General features: G+C 51.8%; 7 protein-coding genes across 7 annotated transcripts; 2 read left to right on the forward strand and 5 right to left on the reverse strand.

Moving 5' to 3' along the window:
- Positions 1-544: 544 nt before the first annotated feature.
- On the reverse strand, positions 545-2528 carry CC1G_08205 (endoplasmic reticulum protein; the record flags this gene model as incomplete). Its single annotated transcript, XM_001839286.1, has 8 exons — positions 545-1033; positions 1093-1411; positions 1466-1729; positions 1782-1852; positions 1915-2041; positions 2098-2124; positions 2181-2407; positions 2469-2528. 8 exons carry the CDS (start codon positions 2526-2528, stop codon positions 545-547), a joined length of 1584 nt encoding a protein of 527 aa, XP_001839338.1.
- Positions 2529-3246: 718 nt separating this feature from the next.
- CC1G_08204 (hypothetical protein) lies at positions 3247-4214 on the reverse strand (the record flags this gene model as incomplete). The annotated part of the gene is made up of 5 exons (XM_001839285.1): positions 3247-3584; positions 3658-3786; positions 3838-3905; positions 3969-4110; positions 4166-4214. The coding sequence occupies 5 exons, from the start codon at positions 4212-4214 to the stop codon at positions 3247-3249; spliced, it is 726 nt and encodes a 241-aa protein (XP_001839337.1).
- A 2757-nt stretch (positions 4215-6971) lies between these two features.
- On the reverse strand, positions 6972-7807 carry CC1G_08203 (hypothetical protein; the record flags this gene model as incomplete). Its single annotated transcript, XM_001839284.1, has 2 exons — positions 6972-7717; positions 7777-7807. The coding sequence occupies 2 exons, from the start codon at positions 7805-7807 to the stop codon at positions 6972-6974; spliced, it is 777 nt and encodes a 258-aa protein (XP_001839336.1).
- Positions 7808-8443: 636 nt separating this feature from the next.
- CC1G_08202 (ribitol kinase) lies at positions 8444-10885 on the reverse strand (the record flags this gene model as incomplete). The annotated part of the gene is made up of 8 exons (XM_001839283.2): positions 8444-8599; positions 8661-9106; positions 9156-9251; positions 9308-9500; positions 9664-9799; positions 9857-10290; positions 10354-10590; positions 10646-10885. 8 exons carry the CDS (start codon positions 10883-10885, stop codon positions 8444-8446), a joined length of 1938 nt encoding a protein of 645 aa, XP_001839335.2.
- Positions 10886-11028: 143 nt separating this feature from the next.
- On the reverse strand, positions 11029-11657 carry CC1G_08201 (40S ribosomal protein S25; the record flags this gene model as incomplete). Its single annotated transcript, XM_001839282.2, has 3 exons — positions 11029-11156; positions 11217-11499; positions 11610-11657. The coding sequence occupies 3 exons, from the start codon at positions 11655-11657 to the stop codon at positions 11134-11136; spliced, it is 354 nt and encodes a 117-aa protein (XP_001839334.2). The 3' UTR covers positions 11029-11133.
- A 176-nt stretch (positions 11658-11833) lies between these two features.
- On the forward strand, positions 11834-14006 carry CC1G_08200 (endoplasmic reticulum protein). Its single transcript, XM_001839281.2, has 9 exons — positions 11834-12056; positions 12106-12201; positions 12251-12366; positions 12419-12542; positions 12591-12650; positions 12702-13097; positions 13145-13451; positions 13508-13700; positions 13774-14006. The coding sequence occupies exons 1-9, from the start codon at positions 11843-11845 to the stop codon at positions 13918-13920; spliced, it is 1653 nt and encodes a 550-aa protein (XP_001839333.1). The 5' UTR covers positions 11834-11842; the 3' UTR covers positions 13921-14006.
- Positions 14007-15105: 1099 nt separating this feature from the next.
- CC1G_08199 (hypothetical protein) lies at positions 15106-16682 on the forward strand. Its single transcript, XM_001839280.2, has 9 exons — positions 15106-15176; positions 15241-15461; positions 15517-15546; positions 15608-15671; positions 15725-15841; positions 15899-15949; positions 16014-16164; positions 16218-16374; positions 16441-16682. Exons 1-9 carry the CDS (start codon positions 15158-15160, stop codon positions 16618-16620), a joined length of 990 nt encoding a protein of 329 aa, XP_001839332.2. The 5' UTR covers positions 15106-15157; the 3' UTR covers positions 16621-16682.
- Positions 16683-17353: the final 671 nt, after the last annotated feature.

Here is a 17353-nt window from a genome sequence, read left to right on the forward strand (position 1 = left end):
TCATTCAACAGAGTATGTACTTACACCCATTTTGCTCTTTTGAAAGGTAGCCATTAATCACAAGTGCCCACGCTATTCCTGTTATGAGCCTAATTAAATTGATGGAGGTTGCTCAAGAGATCGCCGGAGCGGCCTTGTCAGCGCCATGTGCCAACTTTCTTGCGTTCGCATCGACACGTCGACGTTAGCGACAAAGACATGTTTTCACTGCCATTCCCGACTTGCACTAGCAGGCCAATTCGAAGAACTGGCGAGGGGAGGGGAGGAAGCTGAAACCATCGGGAAAAGCCACAGGAAACGCGTCAACGCGCGCCCCTGTCGCCATAATCATTAGCCCCTATGAGAGTCTCCAGCCCGCTCCAATACCTCCCCGATTCCGACCGGTAATAACTTCGACAACTTGCGAAAATGAGTCACACGAATCCTCTAGATGTATTATAGATGTAAGTACCAACGCGACGACAACTGTATCCCTACTCCTGCGATCCAGAGTCCATTCTCTACGAGTGCTCGCGTCTCTAAAACCTAGTGTAAAACACAGGATCTACTTTTGTGGTGGAATAACCTTGTCAACCGAGGGAGGCAGGACAAAGTTCTTCTCGTTGAGAGGGGTCTCGGTACCCGACTGGGTCCCATTCCCATTCGCCTTTCCGTTCGCGGCGGGGGCGGCAGCACCGCGCCTGGGAGGAGGCGCAATACCCATCTGCTTCTGAAACGACCTGCACAACTTGGTTCCGCCGGCATAAAAGAAGAGCAGGCCGCCAAAGACGAGGATGTGTCCGTAGTACCCGAGGTTCTTCCAAGTGGTGAAGGAGTCCTTGGCGGAGAGGATGATGAAGGGCGATGCGGCAAAGTTGAGGATCATGGCGGAGGTGATGATACCGACGAGGTCGTAGAGGTGCTTCCAGATCGAGGGAGGCTGGCCTTCGGCGGGGAGGAAGAAGGGACGGATGTTGGCTCGGACGAGTCGGGCAACGGAGGTGATGAAACCGCCCATGAGGAAAGTGAGGTAGTAGCCGCTAGCAATACCGTGCTACAAGACAGGCGATTAACTCGGCTGCACAGCGATAGCCTGTATTGAATGACACGTACCCAGAATGCACTGGTGAAGAAGGTAATCATGCTGCTGGCGAAGCCGGGTTTCTTGCCCTTGGGAGTGACGCGCTTGTAGACACACTCGCGGAGCCAGACGTTGGTCTTCATGTTCCACGAATCGAGGAGAACCTTGAAGTTGGGAGGGAATTCGATAGTCCAGACTTTGACGTTGGCGGCACCATTCCAGTGAGCCTCCCCATGAGGACCGAAACCAGTGAAGCCAAGACCGGTGAGGATACTGGCACCCTCAGTGAGAGTCCAGATAGCGTAGTACTTGCAACGCTCGACAGGTCCGAAAGCCTGGAAGTGGATAATGCTAAAGGCAGGAGCATAAGCGGCAATCCTCTAGGACCAACTCAAGCTAACCTACCGGCGAAGCAAGCTCTGCTGAGCGAATTCCTCTGTGGCACCCTTTGCGTAATAGAACTTGGGGCCGAACACGACAAAGACACCAAGGTAGACAAGACCCATGACGAGACGGGTGTAGGCAGCACGCTTTCGGTAAGAAGGGAGGCGACGGCCGGGCTTGATCTTTGGCTTGATCTTCTCGTCTTTGAACATGGCTTCGTTGACGAGGTCCATGTATTCGGCGTAGTCGAGGTAGGGGCCAACAAGGATACCAGGGAAGTAGAAGCTGGGAGCGTATCAGGATGATGTTACGTGCCATCAGGATGATTTTGACGTACGAGTAGCCCAAGAACTCGAGGATGGAAGGGTACTTGGTGACGCGTTTGGCGAGTTGCCATTTGTCCAATTCCTATACAACGAGGAAGAAAGTTAATTGGGAGCCCAAACGCGCTTGAATATGAGGTGACGCACCTCTTCTTTCCGTCGACCGTCATACACGTTCCAGGCGAACGTGGTGAGCTTCATGGTCAGCACCATCTGGGGTCCAGTCACTTCCATAGTCTCATAGCTGAATCCATAGATGGCTCGAATGACGTGGCTAGTGGATAACGACGTTAGTTTTGGCCTTTGACGACAACGAAGTTCCTTGCTCACTTCACAGTCAAGTGTCCCATGACAATACTGTACCGAACGCGTTAGTTTCCAATACGGCCGCAGAACGAGAGACCACGACTTACACAAAGACAACCCACGGCATCTTCTTGCTCTTGTCATACTTCGCAATGAAATACGTTGCCAAAATGCTTCCCAGCAGTTGGAAGAACGCCGAATAGATCTTCAGGATGGGGAAGAAGAACAAGACGGCGACCGTCACGCTGTAAAGGTGGCGAAGCGCTGGCTTCGACGACGGGACACGCGTGAACAGGCTTCCTAGCGGATATGCGACCAGCAAGCAGAAGATAAGCTGTTCAAAGGGTTTCAGTGTACTGTCGAGGTAGTTGTAATATCATATGGGTCCAGCTCACCTTGATCTGGTCCACGCTGGCGCCAACCGCGTTGGCAAGCGGGGTAAAAAGTGCATCCATCCTCGACTACCTCCCTTTCTTTTCCACTGCGTGACGGTGGTCGTGGTGGTGGTGGTTAGAGGTGAAGAAGAGAATAAACTCAAGATTTGCGCGACTCACCGAGGTCGACAGAGGGAATTGAGGCCAAGTGCCAGGTGTCAAGAAATGACCCAATTTTTCTGCTTTGGGGCACGACCCGCGGAGTTCCCCTTTTGGATGCCCCAATTCCGGGGCCCCTGTCGACCCTGACGCGATCAAATCCGTCGCGTTCAGAGCGCGTCTGGGACGACGATGGGCTGAGGCAAGCCTTCAGAAAGCGATAGGAATAGAGTACGGGGTCGGGTACAGTCAGCTGGAGATATGGTATACTACTATACCTTGCCCCGGTCCAATAAACTCAGGTTCTCTTGTTCTCCTCAATCTGAAACAACCTCCGACGATCCCGAACAATATTCAAGTGAAGGCGATCTTTGGCATTCAATTCGGACTACAGAGCAGGGTATCTTACATGAAAGCAGAGTCGTAAAATAAAGAGAGATAGAAAAAAGGTATCCTTCAGGCGATCGTCGACCTGCGCGCACTAGTTGCGCGCGGTGCCAGCGTGCCCTCGGAAGAAGCGGGAAGGTGAAGACGAAGATGTTTGCGAATCGTCACTATGTATACACCGCAGGACGGTCCCGCGGGATCATAACTACGCATGTGAAGTCATTGCACCTGTCGCGCTCGCCGTCAAGCCAATTTAGACTTGAGGAGACGAAGGCACGGCGTTGACGGGCTGGCCGGCGAAGCCAGGATTGGGCGGTTGAGCGTATCCCGACTGTTGAGGAGTAACAGGTACTTGTTGAGGAGGATAGCCTGCCTGCTGGGGTTGCTGTTGGTTCTGCTGAGCGAGCTCCGGCTGCTTCTCGAACTGAGGAGCAAGTCCAGGGTTGGCACCTTCAGCGACGGGAGGGACCGCAGTCTTGTTAACGGCAGTATTGAAGTCGAATTCCCGGACGGAGGAGGTCCAGACGGCGCTGGTGCCCTTGACGTGGGACATGATGGAGAGGACGAAAAGGGTGGTGGTGTAGACCATGACTAATGGAAGTTAAAGATAGAGAGATGGCGTGAGATTTGAACGTAAAGGCTGAGTTATAGTGGAGTGACTTACGGAAGATCCAGTTGAGGAAACCAAAGGCTTGGACGGTTTGAGCCTCTGAAGCGAGTCCACCATGAGCTGAAGGGTGGACAACAGCGGCGGTGGAGCCAGCACTGGCGATCCACATAATCCAAAGGAACCCTTTGGAGATCGATTAGCCTTTTGCCGTCGACGGAGATGAATGAGACTTACAGAGCCAAGCAACTTCAACTACAATAAACGAAGTGAATGCGCCAGTGCGTGTGACCGAGAGCCAGTACCTGTCAGACAAGGGGTGGTCAGTCAGTCTCCGTGACGAGGTGGAAAAGACTGTAACAACTCACATCACTGGCAGAGTGAGGAAGGTCAAAATTCCAGTTGCGAGCGAAAGGGCGGCAAAGTTCCAGTAGAAGCCGTAGCCGCGAGTGTAGTCAATAATGTGCGCCGACAATGCGAACACAATGACCGATAGCAGGGTCACGACACCTATACTGTGAATTAGCGCGCTCGTTCTCGCTCGAGCAATGTCACTAGAACATACCAAACAAGATCATGCGAACGAGCGGCAACAAGCTATTGAGGTTCACCATCTTCGACTATTCGTTGGAAGGACGTCGGGTCGTGAAGGTAAGATGGAAAGGGGTGTCGAAGGGTCCAAACAACCGAGATGGGTGGAGCACTTTTCAATGAAAAGGTTGGGCCTTTAAGAATGGAAGCCTAGCACACGGTCGGGACTTGCAACTGAACGCAAGTGGGCTGGGCTTGGCGAGTCGACGACGACGGACGGTGGAACGGGTGTTGAGGGGGGGAACTAGTGGGGTTGACACGTCCTGGCTCCACCCATCGAGTCAACCCAACCTATTTATGTTCATCCCATTGATGATACCCATCGTCCCTGACATCGGTTGGTTGGACCCGCCAAGCATCAAATCCATGATCCATGGCCCAGGAGTCTTTCCCTATTCGGGTAAAGGTACATAGAAAACCAACGAATTAGGAAGTCGACGGTGGATTTTTCTGCGAAGCGTCGGGTTGGGTTCCTGGGGGCGGTGAGTCGGTGTCTTTCCTTTGTTGTGTGAGATGACGTGCATCGCATTCACAAAAGTCTTGGGCTCTTGAGAACCGACCGTCGACAGTTGGTCACAGTGAAGAGTTGACCAATACGCAGAGATAGCTATTTAAATGCGGTAGTCGTTAGAAAAAAGTAAAGTCTATGCGGGACCGAGTTGAACAACATTTCGCCTCGAGGCAAGTCATGGGAATGATTGCCAATTGATCCCCCCGGCAAAAGCCGCCGCTTGTTAACGGGCGCTTGACGTGGTAGATTCAGAAGAAAGTCCACATTTGGCAGTCGCTCATCTATCATGGGAGCAAAGCTCTACAGCAATTTTGTCTTGGACCTTGCTTGGGCTGAAAGGCGGTGTACGGGGTGGACTGGGCCTCGAAGGATATCACGAATTGGTAAAGACCACTGTCCACACTTGATGGGCGCCTGTCCGCCGCTCACCATCTATACCTGTACCCGAGCAGTACGGGAAGCTAACCATGAGACGTTAGCGATGGTCGCAAGGAGACACTCCGCGAGGCATCCCTGTTCTGACTTTGAAGGCCTCGGATATAGCGGCCAATTCCAATTGTCTATCGCAATAAACTATGTCATGGCAGCCTGCAGGCAAGTCAATCAATAAGTCGACGTCGTCGAAGTCTATACCCCAAAGGTAGTAGTTCTTAGCGCCTCTGGATAATCTCAGGAGACTGTCCCATCCATGCTCACCAAGACCTGACGACCATCGCACCTTCGAGCGATTCCACGAACTCGTTTGGATCGGGCGAACCTTCCCGTGTCCAAGAGTTTTTAGGCCATTATTCCGAGAAGTGACGGTAGCGAGGCGATGCATGTCTGCAGTCTTCGGTCCCTTCGAATCTACAAACTCCTGGGTATTTTCTCACTGACGACTTGCTCTCTCTTGGAAGGACGCATCACGTATTCCAACTTAGCCTCCCTCAATCTCGTTCAACAACTGAGGCGAAACGTCCACCTCTAGACCCACGAGTTGTACTGAGTCCACGGTCCTCACTCAGCGTCTACTCTGCACTCGCAAGCTCCGGATCAAGAACCTAATCCACTCCTGCTCGAGAGGACCATTCCAAGTCAGTCCCGAGCACCAAGCCTTGGTATGATGTCATCCCTCCTCTCGCTCTGCTCTCGTGGCACCCGAATCGCACCTCCAGTGCAATGCACCATTCAATATTCACTTCCCCTATCTCTCCTTGGAAAGGAAGAAAAACGGTTCGAGGCTCCTTGGCAACCCTCTTCTCCGCCGGTTATGAGTCTGTATAGTGTACTATGGGCCCAGAACAGACCATCTCATAATGAAAAAATCATCCTTTGGATGAAGGCGGTGCGCGCGATTGCGATCTGCTGAAGGAACGGTACGTTCGGACCTGGGTTCTGCATCCATAACGACCCTCGCTCGACTGACTGGCTGGTCGACGGCTCCACATGGCTTGGTACCTTAGTAGCGATCAGAGTTAAACGACTTGTTGGACCTGTAGGCTGTGTAACAAAGTCTCATCGACGTTCGCATAGGCGCTAAGTGCTCGCGTACGACTCGGAGGAGTTCGTTGCGGGAGCAGCTACCCACCTTGTAGTCTTGTCTGAATCCATTTACTCCCACTGAAATACACACGATCTGCCAGAGCAGAAGCAACCGGCATCTTGAAAACCACAACGTCATTGACATTGCAAGGAAACCGGTAACGAACACATCTACTAACTAGTACGAGGAACCAAACCGTCAGGATACGTAGGTCTATTCGAGGTATGTAAGTACTTGGTATATGAAACTGTCAATGAGTTTGTGTTATAGCAGTTATAAATAACCATGTTGGAAGGGTCCAGTTAACAGGAGACCTCTAAAGCTTCGCTCTATTGTCACCACCCACGAACGCGATGATGAGAGACAGGACGAAACTGGAACATCCAAACCGAACGAAAGCAAATATGCACAACGAAAAAAGAAAACAGATAGCCGATCGACTCCAGTCGCATAGGAGAAACCCCCTCGATGTGACGGTTGGGTGGAAGTCAAAAGTCTGACCAGCAGACCTGACGAATTCCATCCACACACCGTCACGAGATTAAACCGCGGAAGAAAAGGATCCCTTGCAGCCATGCACAAAGGAATCCAGAGAACGTAACATTATTTTTGGGTCCGCAACCGAGGGGAAAAGCGAAGAACGATAGACCAAAAGCCAAGCCCGATTAAACCATAAAACCGTCCAACCAAACCATAAGGTAACCGATGTAATCCAAACCGAGTGCGGAGGTGAGAGGGCGGCGAGATTTACACCTCATTCCTAGCAGCAGCAGAGCGCAAGGCAGCTGGGAAGCCAGTAGCACTGGCCAGCCCCTCAATCGACGCGTCCGAGGAAGCAAAAGCAACCCCTGAACGCCTCAACGAGATCCTCCCATAATCACCCAAGCCAAACCACCCCTGCCAATCAAACCATCCCTGCTTAACCGCGCTCCCCACCCCCGCATCAACCACGCCAGATCCATCAACGCCCGACATAGCCTTCATCGACCCCGCGGACGAGGCGATGTAGTGTGTGAAGACGTGGCAGAAGACGAGCAGGAAGACGATCGAGGCGAAGATGATGAACCGGCAGGGGAGGCGCCGTTTGGAGGGCGGGTCGTAGTGCCATGAAGCGGGTGCGTTGCCGGAGACGGGGGAGGTGATGGGGAGCGCGATGGGAGCCTGTCGCGATGCGGACGTCCATGTTCTCCACTTCTCCCTCCAACTGCATTGGCTTGAAGTGCTGATTAGAGGAGGAGAGAACCCGGCTGTCGGCGGAGATGTCGGGGGTTTGGGGAAGAAGTACTCGGAGACGCGTTCCCGGAGGGTGGGCTTCTTGGGAGGAGCGAGGAAGGCGATCGAGAAGTCCTTCGTGGACGAGGGCGATGAGGGTGTCACGATGATAGCGGGCAGCGGTGACTTTTCGGTGGCGGATTCGATGGAGAGGTCGTGAGGCGCCGGGATTAGGATGTAGTCTAGGTTCAGGTGCTTGGGGAGTCGGTGCACACGAGGGCCTTGTCCTCCAGCATCAGCAAGCAATTCCTCCTCCAAGCGACATTCCAATTGCACATACCGGAACGAGTAGACTTGCGCGCAGAAGACATGATTTCAATAAGTGTATAAAGAGATGATAGGATAGGCTGGGATCTGGTTTATAGCCAGTCGTGAGCATGGTTGTCAAGCTGGCAACGTCATAGATTACAGGGACTCACTTGCAAACGCGATAGCAAGCAAAGGACAGTGATTAGAAAAGAATGTGAAGATAGCTCAGCAGGTCAGAGCTAAATGAGGGTAGGATGATGTCCTGAGGTTTAACGCAGGAATTCGACCGAAATCCGACGATAAAAGCTAGGTGAAAAGAGCAGAGTCGACCGCTGAAGGAGGGCGAAAAAGCAAGGGAGACGGAGACGGCGACTGAGGGAGAGGTGACTAGGAATTACAGTTAGTATTTATACAGGGGAGTTCTAAAGGAGGAGGAGAAGAAAAACAAGACCTACAAAAGAAAGGTAACGTTGGAAGGCGAAATTGGGCAGGAAATGAAATGTCAAAAGGGACGCCCCTTGCATGGAAACAAACAACTGCACTGCCGAGAGCATTCTTGTTGATGGCCACAGTGATGGCCGGTGTTGGTCGCGATATAGCTTCCGACTCGGTCAAGTATGTAGACGCTCAAAGGATTCCAGGCTGTTCAATACAAACTGGGTATTTGACAATATACAAGACGGATTGCCCCTTCTACTTCACTTTCTAAGCACTGCATCGACCGCATCCCTCCACTTCCTTTGCAACTTGACCGTCTCGAGGAAGATCTCATACTTGACCTCAAGCAACTTCCTTTCAGTTTCCGAAGTGCCTTTCATAGCCTCTATGAACACTCCCTCGGGTGTCATCTCGGCCTGTAAAGAGGAAATGTCACCCTCAAAGCCTTTGGCCTTTAAGCGAACCTCGTTGACTTACCATAATACCCCAAAGCAACGACGCCACCTTTTCGTGGTCCGACTTCTTTCCAGAAAGCGACGCTGCCACAACTTCATGCGCCATACGCCCCAACATCGCCGCCCCAAGAACAACCGCGCTCACACCACTCTGTTTCCCCCCATTGTTCGACTGCGTATCCGAATCGCTTGAAGTGATAACCACGCCTTTGACGACACCAGATGAACCATGGCATGCATCCGCGAGCAATTTCATCAGGATGGGATTCTTGGCTTGGCTCCCACTCACGTAGAGTTTGTCGATTTGGTGGCCTTTGGAGTTGAGGGTGTCAATGATGGAGCGGGTTTGGAGGGCGATGGCTGTTAGGGTGGCATGATAGAGGAGGGCAAGGGATGAAAGGGATGTGTCGAGATCGAGCCCGACTATTGAGCCTTTCATGCGAGAGTCCGCGATGGGAGAACGATTTCCTGGTCTGAGATTAGTCGAGAGTATCCAGAGGAGATCAGGGTGGCTTACCATGGAAGTCGGGGTATAGATGAAGTTCTTTAGTCAGTTCGGTATACGACCCTGCGCCTTTTTCTACACGCAAGGATTCTAGCTTCTTGTGCAGGACTGCATCCAAACCGTCAGAACTCGGTGAAGGACGAAGTGGTTTCCCTATTACTCACCTTCATAGATATTTGAACCTGATGCTTTAGCCTGTTCCTTCAACTCAGGATATGCCGGATGGGTCGTGATGATATGCTCGATCAACTGGCACACAGTCAGTTTCCCGTTCTTCAAAGCGTCTGTCTTTTCACTTGCCTGTCCTGTGGAGGACTGCCCTCCTTCATTCATCCACCATCCGGGGAAGATAGGATCCTATACAATGTGCCACACGTCAGCCGATGCGATATGACCCAGTTCGAGAGGTGGTGAACCGACCTTGTACGGACCCCATATCCCATCCACGAACACGCCTTCCCTGCTCTTTCTATGGTGTTAGATCCAAGCTACCGGGCATGCCAGAGAGAAAAAAGCCTACCATAACGATATGGCACGTACTTGTACCAGCAACAACCGCAATCCGATGCTTCGCCTCGTCCAACTTTGGGCTCTCCTCCTTCCTCCCCTCCGCATCCAAGCACCGTGCACCAACCGTACCCAACCAACCTGCATACCTACACAAAGTATACATTTGGGTCAACGAACACCGTCCCAAGCGCCAAGCCACTCACGCATCAATCAGAGCACTCCCAACAGGCGTTCCCTCTCTCAACCCCAGCTCCCTCGCAGCGTCTTTAGAAAGCCCAGAACCAACCGGCATCCCAGCCGTCAAAACCCTCTCCCCATTCTCATCCACAGCACCAATCTGCCCGTACCCCCTCTCAACCAGCTCACCCAGGCCAATGGTTTGGAAGAACTGGTCGTCCCAGCCTGACTTCGAGTCATCCCGGTCCACTGGAGAGGGAGCAGTGTGACCGTCCTTCACAGCCCGAGCGGCCAGAGAGACGTAGGAGCATTTACATGTGAGTGAGCAGCAGGATCGCGATTTGCTGCCCGTTGCGCGGTAGGTGAGATAGTCGGGCAAGTCGAAGAACTGGCAGCGGCTGAATAGCTCTGGGGACATGTTGTTCTTCAGCCATAGGATTTTGGGTATCTCCATTTCCAACTGTACAAGTCGGGGGGATTCATATTAGGGAGGAAGGGTCGTTTGGGGGGAGGGAGGACGCACGCTAATCTTCCCTCCGACATAATCCAGGACGACTGAACCCGTAGCGTTGATAGTTTCAGCTTCCTTCTCTGCTCGGTGGTCTGCCCATAGGATGATGTCCCTCTCGCCGTACGAGCCCAGATCAGGCCCCTGAGTCACAGTAACACCCTTCCCGTCTACATCCGTAACAGCCAGAGAGCAGGTCGCATCGAATCCAATACCGTGTACTCGTCCAGCAATCTCATCTACCGAAACTTGCTACCGCCCCTGTTTGTCAGTACACTCTGGCCTGACGACGGCGGATCGCTCTCACCGATACGCCCGCAGCCTCCTCCAAACACCTCTTTACTGCACCACAGATCTTATTCCAAATATCATTCGTCGATTGCTCGAATATCCGATGGTCGGTGGGCGATCGCCAGGTTTGGATCTCTTGTGAAGAGGTAGAGAGTAGCTCCCCGTCTTTCTGTACTAGAGCAGCGCGAACAGAGCCTGTGCCGACATCGATACCAATGTACAATGGCTTGCTGGAAGGAGCAGAAGTTGGACTCATCGAGGTAAGAAGCAAGAGATATCTTATCGGTATCAGGACAAGCCGTTTCCGGTGTGGGGTCGGATGACCTGATATCAGAAAAGGCAATCTTCCGTCGGGAGAGAATTTCTGAAGACTCAGAGCACTGGGACAACTGGGATATAGGCTTTTGCGATGCGTGTGGTTCATTGGATTGCTCGGATTACATATGCCTAGTGAAGCATAGAGACATGACACAAAAAGATGGGAAAAAGCGCAAAGAAAACTCTCTAATCGGATGTTGTTGACCGTGCTGTAATTTAACGAAAAATTAGCCCCCAACCAATGCAGAGAAAAAAGGGACAAGACTGACTGTAGATGAGCTGAGCACCGTGGTGCACAATGCGCTTAATGCTACCCTCATTCTCCAAATGCTTGATAGCAATGCGGGCCAGGCTGCCGTTGATTTTGAGACGTTCGATGAGGATGCTCTGGCTGATGAACTTGAAGGTGGGGACTTCCTTCAAGATACGGTCGTAGGTGGCCTTGTCGAGGACAACAGAGTGGACGGCCTTATCCTTGACCTTTCCCTTCGACCACTTCTTCTTTTTTGCGGCCTTTCCGCCAGATGATGGCGCTGCGACTTTGGCTTTGGCCTACGAAAAATCGAGAGATCAACAAAACTTCATCGACCGTGAATCGAGTGCATCCAGCAGGAAAACGGTCCAGCGCCCGCGATTTCACGCTAGGCGGGCATAGATGCGACCTGTAGGATGCCTCTCGTCGAATTATAGGGCAAAATTTCACTCACCATGATTTTGTTGACCGTCGAGGATGAGGGTCGTCGTCGTGTTGTCCCCTCTCGATTGACCCCCAGCGATTGAAACTCCGATCCGGATCAGAATGCTGAGTCAGCAGGGACTTGGCACGATGACACCTACGCGACACGTCGGTGGGGATTCATTGGAATTGCAGTAAGTTCAATGGTTGTCTAGTACCATGGTGTCCTGGCTCTTGCTTCTCCCTCTCCTTCCACTCTCCGTCACCGCAGCAAGCGGTCGAGACAAACTACTAGGCGTCGACCCCGCGTTAATCAAGAAATATACACCGTCCAAGTCTAACACTTGGAAGTGTCTGGATGGGTCAAAGGAGATTCCATGGAGTGCTGTGAATGATGATTATTGCGACTGTAGAGACGGAAGTGATGAACCAGGTGTGTGTGGATGACCAGAGACGAGAAAGACTAATTAACATTTGGTTAGGAACCAGCGCTTGCCCGAACAGTCGATTCTATTGCCAAAACAAGGGGCACATAGGATCCTTTATACCCAGTTCGAGAGTGGGAGACGGTCTTTGCGGTACGTGAGCTGTTATTATCCCAAACAACTCAAATTCATGTCTGTTTAGAGCCCGACTGTTGCGACGGTTCCGACGAGAAGCCTGGAGTTTGTCCCAACCGATGCAAGGAAATCGGAGACGCCTATAGAAAGGAGCGCGAGGCTTTGGAGAAGATTCAAAGGACGGTGTGTATCATCATCCCTGGCTGAACGAGTCCTTGTCTAACGAGTTTTATAGGGCGCTAAAATCCGCTCGACCTATATTGCCTTTGCTCACAAGGAAAAGGCACGCTTGGAGGCTTCTATAGAGAGACTGGACAAGGAAATCAAGGAAAAGGAGAAGGAGGTAGAGAAACTGCGAGGTAGGCTTTCCCTGGTCCCCGTTCCTTCTCGTCTCACACGTTTTGTAGACGTCGCCGAACGCACAGAGTCTCTATCCCAAGCGGCTATCGAACACAAGAAGCAGTCACGTCAGTACCCCTTTACCTCCCTTTTCAACGCGCGTGCTGATGGTCCTCTAGCTCTGTACAAGTCCATGCAAACACACAACATCGCCCTCCGCTCCCTCCAACGCGAGTACAAGAAGCACCTCGAACGCGAGAAAGCCCTCGGCAACATCCTCGACGCCCTCCGTACCGGCTACAACCCCAACTACCAAGACATGGCCGTCCTCGAGGCCGTCCGTGGATGGGAAGAACTCGCCGGCCTTCCTCACATTAACGACGTCAAGAAGGGCGACGACGCGGATGATGTAGAGGTCGAGGTTGAGGCAAAGGAAGAGGAGGAACCCGTCGATGATGGACTCTGGACCCCGGATCAGGTCGAGTACCAGATTGACAATGTCATCGCTACGGATTATACGGCGTTGCTTTTGGAGCATGAGGAACATATCAACCAACCTCTCGAGGACAACATCTGTACGTCCCTTCTTCCTCTTCGAAAACGCTCTACTCACTTTGCCCAGTGTTTGATCTTGCGAACTACATCCCAGACTCCCTCCTGCCTTACTTCGACGACGCCAAAGACGCAGTGGTTGGGCTGTTGTCGAAACTTGGTATTGTCAAGGATGACTCGGTTTCCAGCTCAGCCACCGCCGAGGCTCAGCGTGCCCAACAGGCTCTCACCCAAGCCCAAAGCGCTTTAATGCGTCTGCACAACGAGAAGGCTGAGGCCCAGAAGGACATTGACGAGGTCTTTGCCCCTGAAGCGTTCGGTACCCGTGGAGAGTGGAAGAAATTGGATAACGAGTGCCTGAACCTTAACACTGGAGAGTGAGTCCTTGTCTAAGCCTGAGATTGTGGAGGGGATGTTGACGGAAGGTTTCCAGCTACACTTACGAGTTGTGCCTGTTCAAGGAAGCTAAGCAGAAGCCTAATAGCGGTGGCCAGACTTTCAGTCTAGGACGCTTCAGCTCATGGAATAACGCTCCCGGTGTCGAAGTCGGCTCACCAGAGTACTACTCGAAGATGTTCTACAAGCACGGTACGAGGTGCTGGAACGGTCCTGAACGAAGCGTCGTGGTACGTATCTCACCCTTTTTCGCCCTTACTCGGCCAGAGTTATCGTGATCCGACGCTGACACTCGCGCCGCAGGTTCTATTGAGCTGCGGAGTCGAAAACGCTGTGACGAACGTTCAAGAGCTCGAAAAGTGCGAGTACCAGTTCACTGCAACGACACCTGCGCTGTGCTTGCCGCTCGATTCCAAGAGTGGTAATGCTGGTAACAAGGAGGAGCTCTAGGTTACCGCTTCAGTGAGCCATTGGACTTCATCGTGGTATCTATTTGATAGAAATATCGCTATCGCTAATGAAATTATTTGGAAAGGACTTGTACCTGGGCTTGGGAATGAGGCGAGTGGTCCTCCTCCGGTGGAATACTTTTTCCGGCGAGGAGAAGCAAAGCACGAACATACCGACTTTTCCAATAATTTGGCGCACCAAACGTAATTCTATGCAGCCCCCGCATAGCGACTGTGACAATCGATGAGTACGCCCCTCATCTTTTCTCGGTCACTTCTTTGTTCGCCTCGTTTCGACCTGTGATGTGCCCCAGTTGTCGTCACTCTTCCCGTTTGACAGCGTCATTAGACAGGAAATGTGGGCCTGAACGAACGCCCGTTATCGGTAATGAAATGCCGGGCGTGGAGAACGTATTTGAAGACGACGTCAAATCCTTTTGTTCAGGAATGATAGAAAACGACAGAATGTGTCTATTCGGCTGATGATTCTGGGCGTCTTCGTAGAGAGCGAACAAGGAGGGAGAGCGAGGAGCAAAGTGGAGACGGACGCGCTATGTTGGCGGGTTTGTCGTCATACCTTGCTAAACGGTATGGAAAGGCGCTTTTACTATTGACAAGTTCCAGACTGGCCCAGGATCTTACGTCGTCGCTGTCACTGATCACTATCTGAACATCTTCCATGGAAGGTCATCATCGGTACTTTGAAACGGCGGGAAAAACAAACACCAACACCCCCAGATTGCGATTAATTTAGGGTCCGGGGGTGTTTGATGTCACATCCGAAAAGCCGCTAGGAAGGATAAATCAAGAATACAAGGCATCAGATTGGAGAAGCCGCCCCAACGTCGACGTCGTTGACACCCTGAATGTTCCCATCCTCATCGATAATCGTGGCATGCCCGGAATTGGGGACAGTTTCAAGTTGACAATGGAGCAATACGTGAACGGGATACGATTTCGTAGCAATCGATGAGCAGGTGACTGGTCGGCATGGGTGTTCTTCCAAGTTTCGAAGATCTTCGAACTCCTTCCTATCCAAGTCCTATCGAAAGAGTTTGGGGTGCGAATGTGTACCCCGTAACGCTTTTGAAATGCTCTCATTTGAGCGACCCAGAAGAGGCAGGTGCCTTTTGTGACATACATATATACCCCGTCGTGCACGTTGAAGAATTAGCAACGAAGTCCCCTTCGACTGCGTTACACAAACTCTCCATCCTCTCCTCAACAGACACATCGCAATGGGCTTCCTATACCCAGGCAAGCATGACACCCACCTTTCTCATTCGCATTCTTTTTTCATGAACTCACCCGTTGGCCACAGACAACGAGAACCGCGCGCGGCGCTTGCAGCAACTTATCGATAGCATGGTCAACATGCAGACCGACATCAAACATGTTGCCGAGGAGATGGACAAATTGGACAAGAGGATGAGACCCACTATTGACAAGTTGCTTCACGATAACCACATGAACGGCATCGATGACCTGATCAAGAAGGCGATGGAAAAGATGACTCCGGAGGAGAAGAAGCAGTTCGAGGCGGTAGGTCGGACTAAGTACTTGATCTAGAACTGCAGCGCTGAACGATGCCTTTAAGATGATCGCTGCTGCGAAGAAATTCGATACGGTATGATGTTTCCTGTTGGTCCTCGTCTGATCTCGCGCTAAGGACACGTTCGCTTCATCAGGGTATTGACATCACGTATTTCATTGGCGGTCTCCTCTTCCTTCCCGAGGGACTCGTCCTCTCAGGTTTGACCATGATTATAGCGCGCTTCCTTACACGCACTAACATGCTCACTCAGGGAAGCTCGTCCTTGCGGTGGGCAAGTACATTGGCAAACTCGCAATCGTCCTTGGGGTTGCCAAGTTCTTCCGCATTGCGGCAGGCGGTGCTGAAGCTGCCTCTGCTGCTGCTGCAGGTAGAAGTTTACGCCGTCTTCCATGAATATTACCGTTGCTGACAAGTCTTCAAATAGCCGCATCACAGCTCGAGAAAGCTGCCATGGAGGCTGAGGCGATCACCAAGGGTAAGGCATTCCTATTGCTCACTCGTGGACCGATCGTTTACCTAGTACCTCCTCTCTTTATCAGAGGCTGGCCTGGGAGCCGAAGCCGGGGCTGAAGTAGCGGAGGCTTCGAGGATCTTCGCCCGAGTCAGCAAATTCGTCAAGATCCTTGGAATTGTGGGATTCGTCCTCACAATCGTTGTCTTCGTCATCGAGGCCATCGAGGGGGCGCAGCAGTGAGTCACGATAGCACATCCCCAAAGCATACCTCTCACCGTATAAATAACAGGAGAGCACGCTTCATCGAAGCCATTCAAAACGCGCAGCCTTCCCGCCTTTGCATCGCCCGTTACAAGCGAGAGGCGATGAGCATCCAGCAGAACATGACGACCATGTCGACCTATTTGGACGCTTTGACTGACGGGGAACAAGAAGCCGCTAACTATGTAAGAATCGACATCTCCGCTGATACATTTCTTGTGCTGTATTGACGCTCATATTTCTCACTTTAGATGTCAAAGAAGATCATCAAGAACATTCAGGAGCAGGTTAGCCAGATCAACTGGAATGACCTGGAGATCGAGCTGGAGAGACAGGATAGGCAGGCCGGCAGCTACTATGGTGGTGACGACCTTAGCACGGTCGATGTCATTGACAAGGCGACCAAGTTGCACGACGAAGAGAATAAATAGGGGCCCAATGATCGAATTTGTCATTTACATAGCTGTACAATACACATTGTTTTCTGAGCGTCAGTCCGATTTTGCAACTGGTTGGATTGGAGAAAGAATTTTTCCACCGGATGGAATAGATATTCAAATCTCCTTTTGTCTGGAATCCCTTATGGCCTGCCGTTATCAAGGGGCTTGAAGCTCTTTTGCTTGCTCGAAAGAGTTGAAACAACAACGGGAGGGATGGTCACTTCCGAGTCGGGTCAGGGGAGCAGACGGTGATCGCCGAGGTTGTTATGAGCTGCTGAAACCGTAACGTCACAGTTTCTTGCTCTCCCCCCCGCTCTTATCATGGCCTTTGCGTTCTCGGAAACTTGGCTCTCTATTTTTTGACCTCTTCAAGAGATTTTGACCAGAGATCTAGCGCTATATCTTATTAAAATGTTCCCCAGTCTGCAGCGACAACGGAGTGCTTTCCTAACCAGACTAAGGCCCTCATGAGTCATGACCAGCCTGCAATGCGTGAACGTTCTCATCGAATACGGTGCCAGCTATCGCCGGCGCCTATATCGGGAATGTGCTGTGGTTCGCACATCTGCTCCAATCCACACGTCAAGCCCCAAATTTCAATGAATTAACGGAAGCGAAGATGCTGCTTGCCACTTTACTAAACACAATGGAGTGGATCTCAAGTATCCGTCCAAGCGAATCGCGGATTCTTCATCGATTGCTTGTCGAATGGAAATGCACCCCA

This window comes from Coprinopsis cinerea (assembly GCF_000182895.1).
Source record: "Coprinopsis cinerea okayama7#130 chromosome 5 map unlocalized cont3.5, whole genome shotgun sequence".
NCBI lineage: Eukaryota > Fungi > Basidiomycota > Agaricomycetes > Agaricales > Psathyrellaceae > Coprinopsis > Coprinopsis cinerea.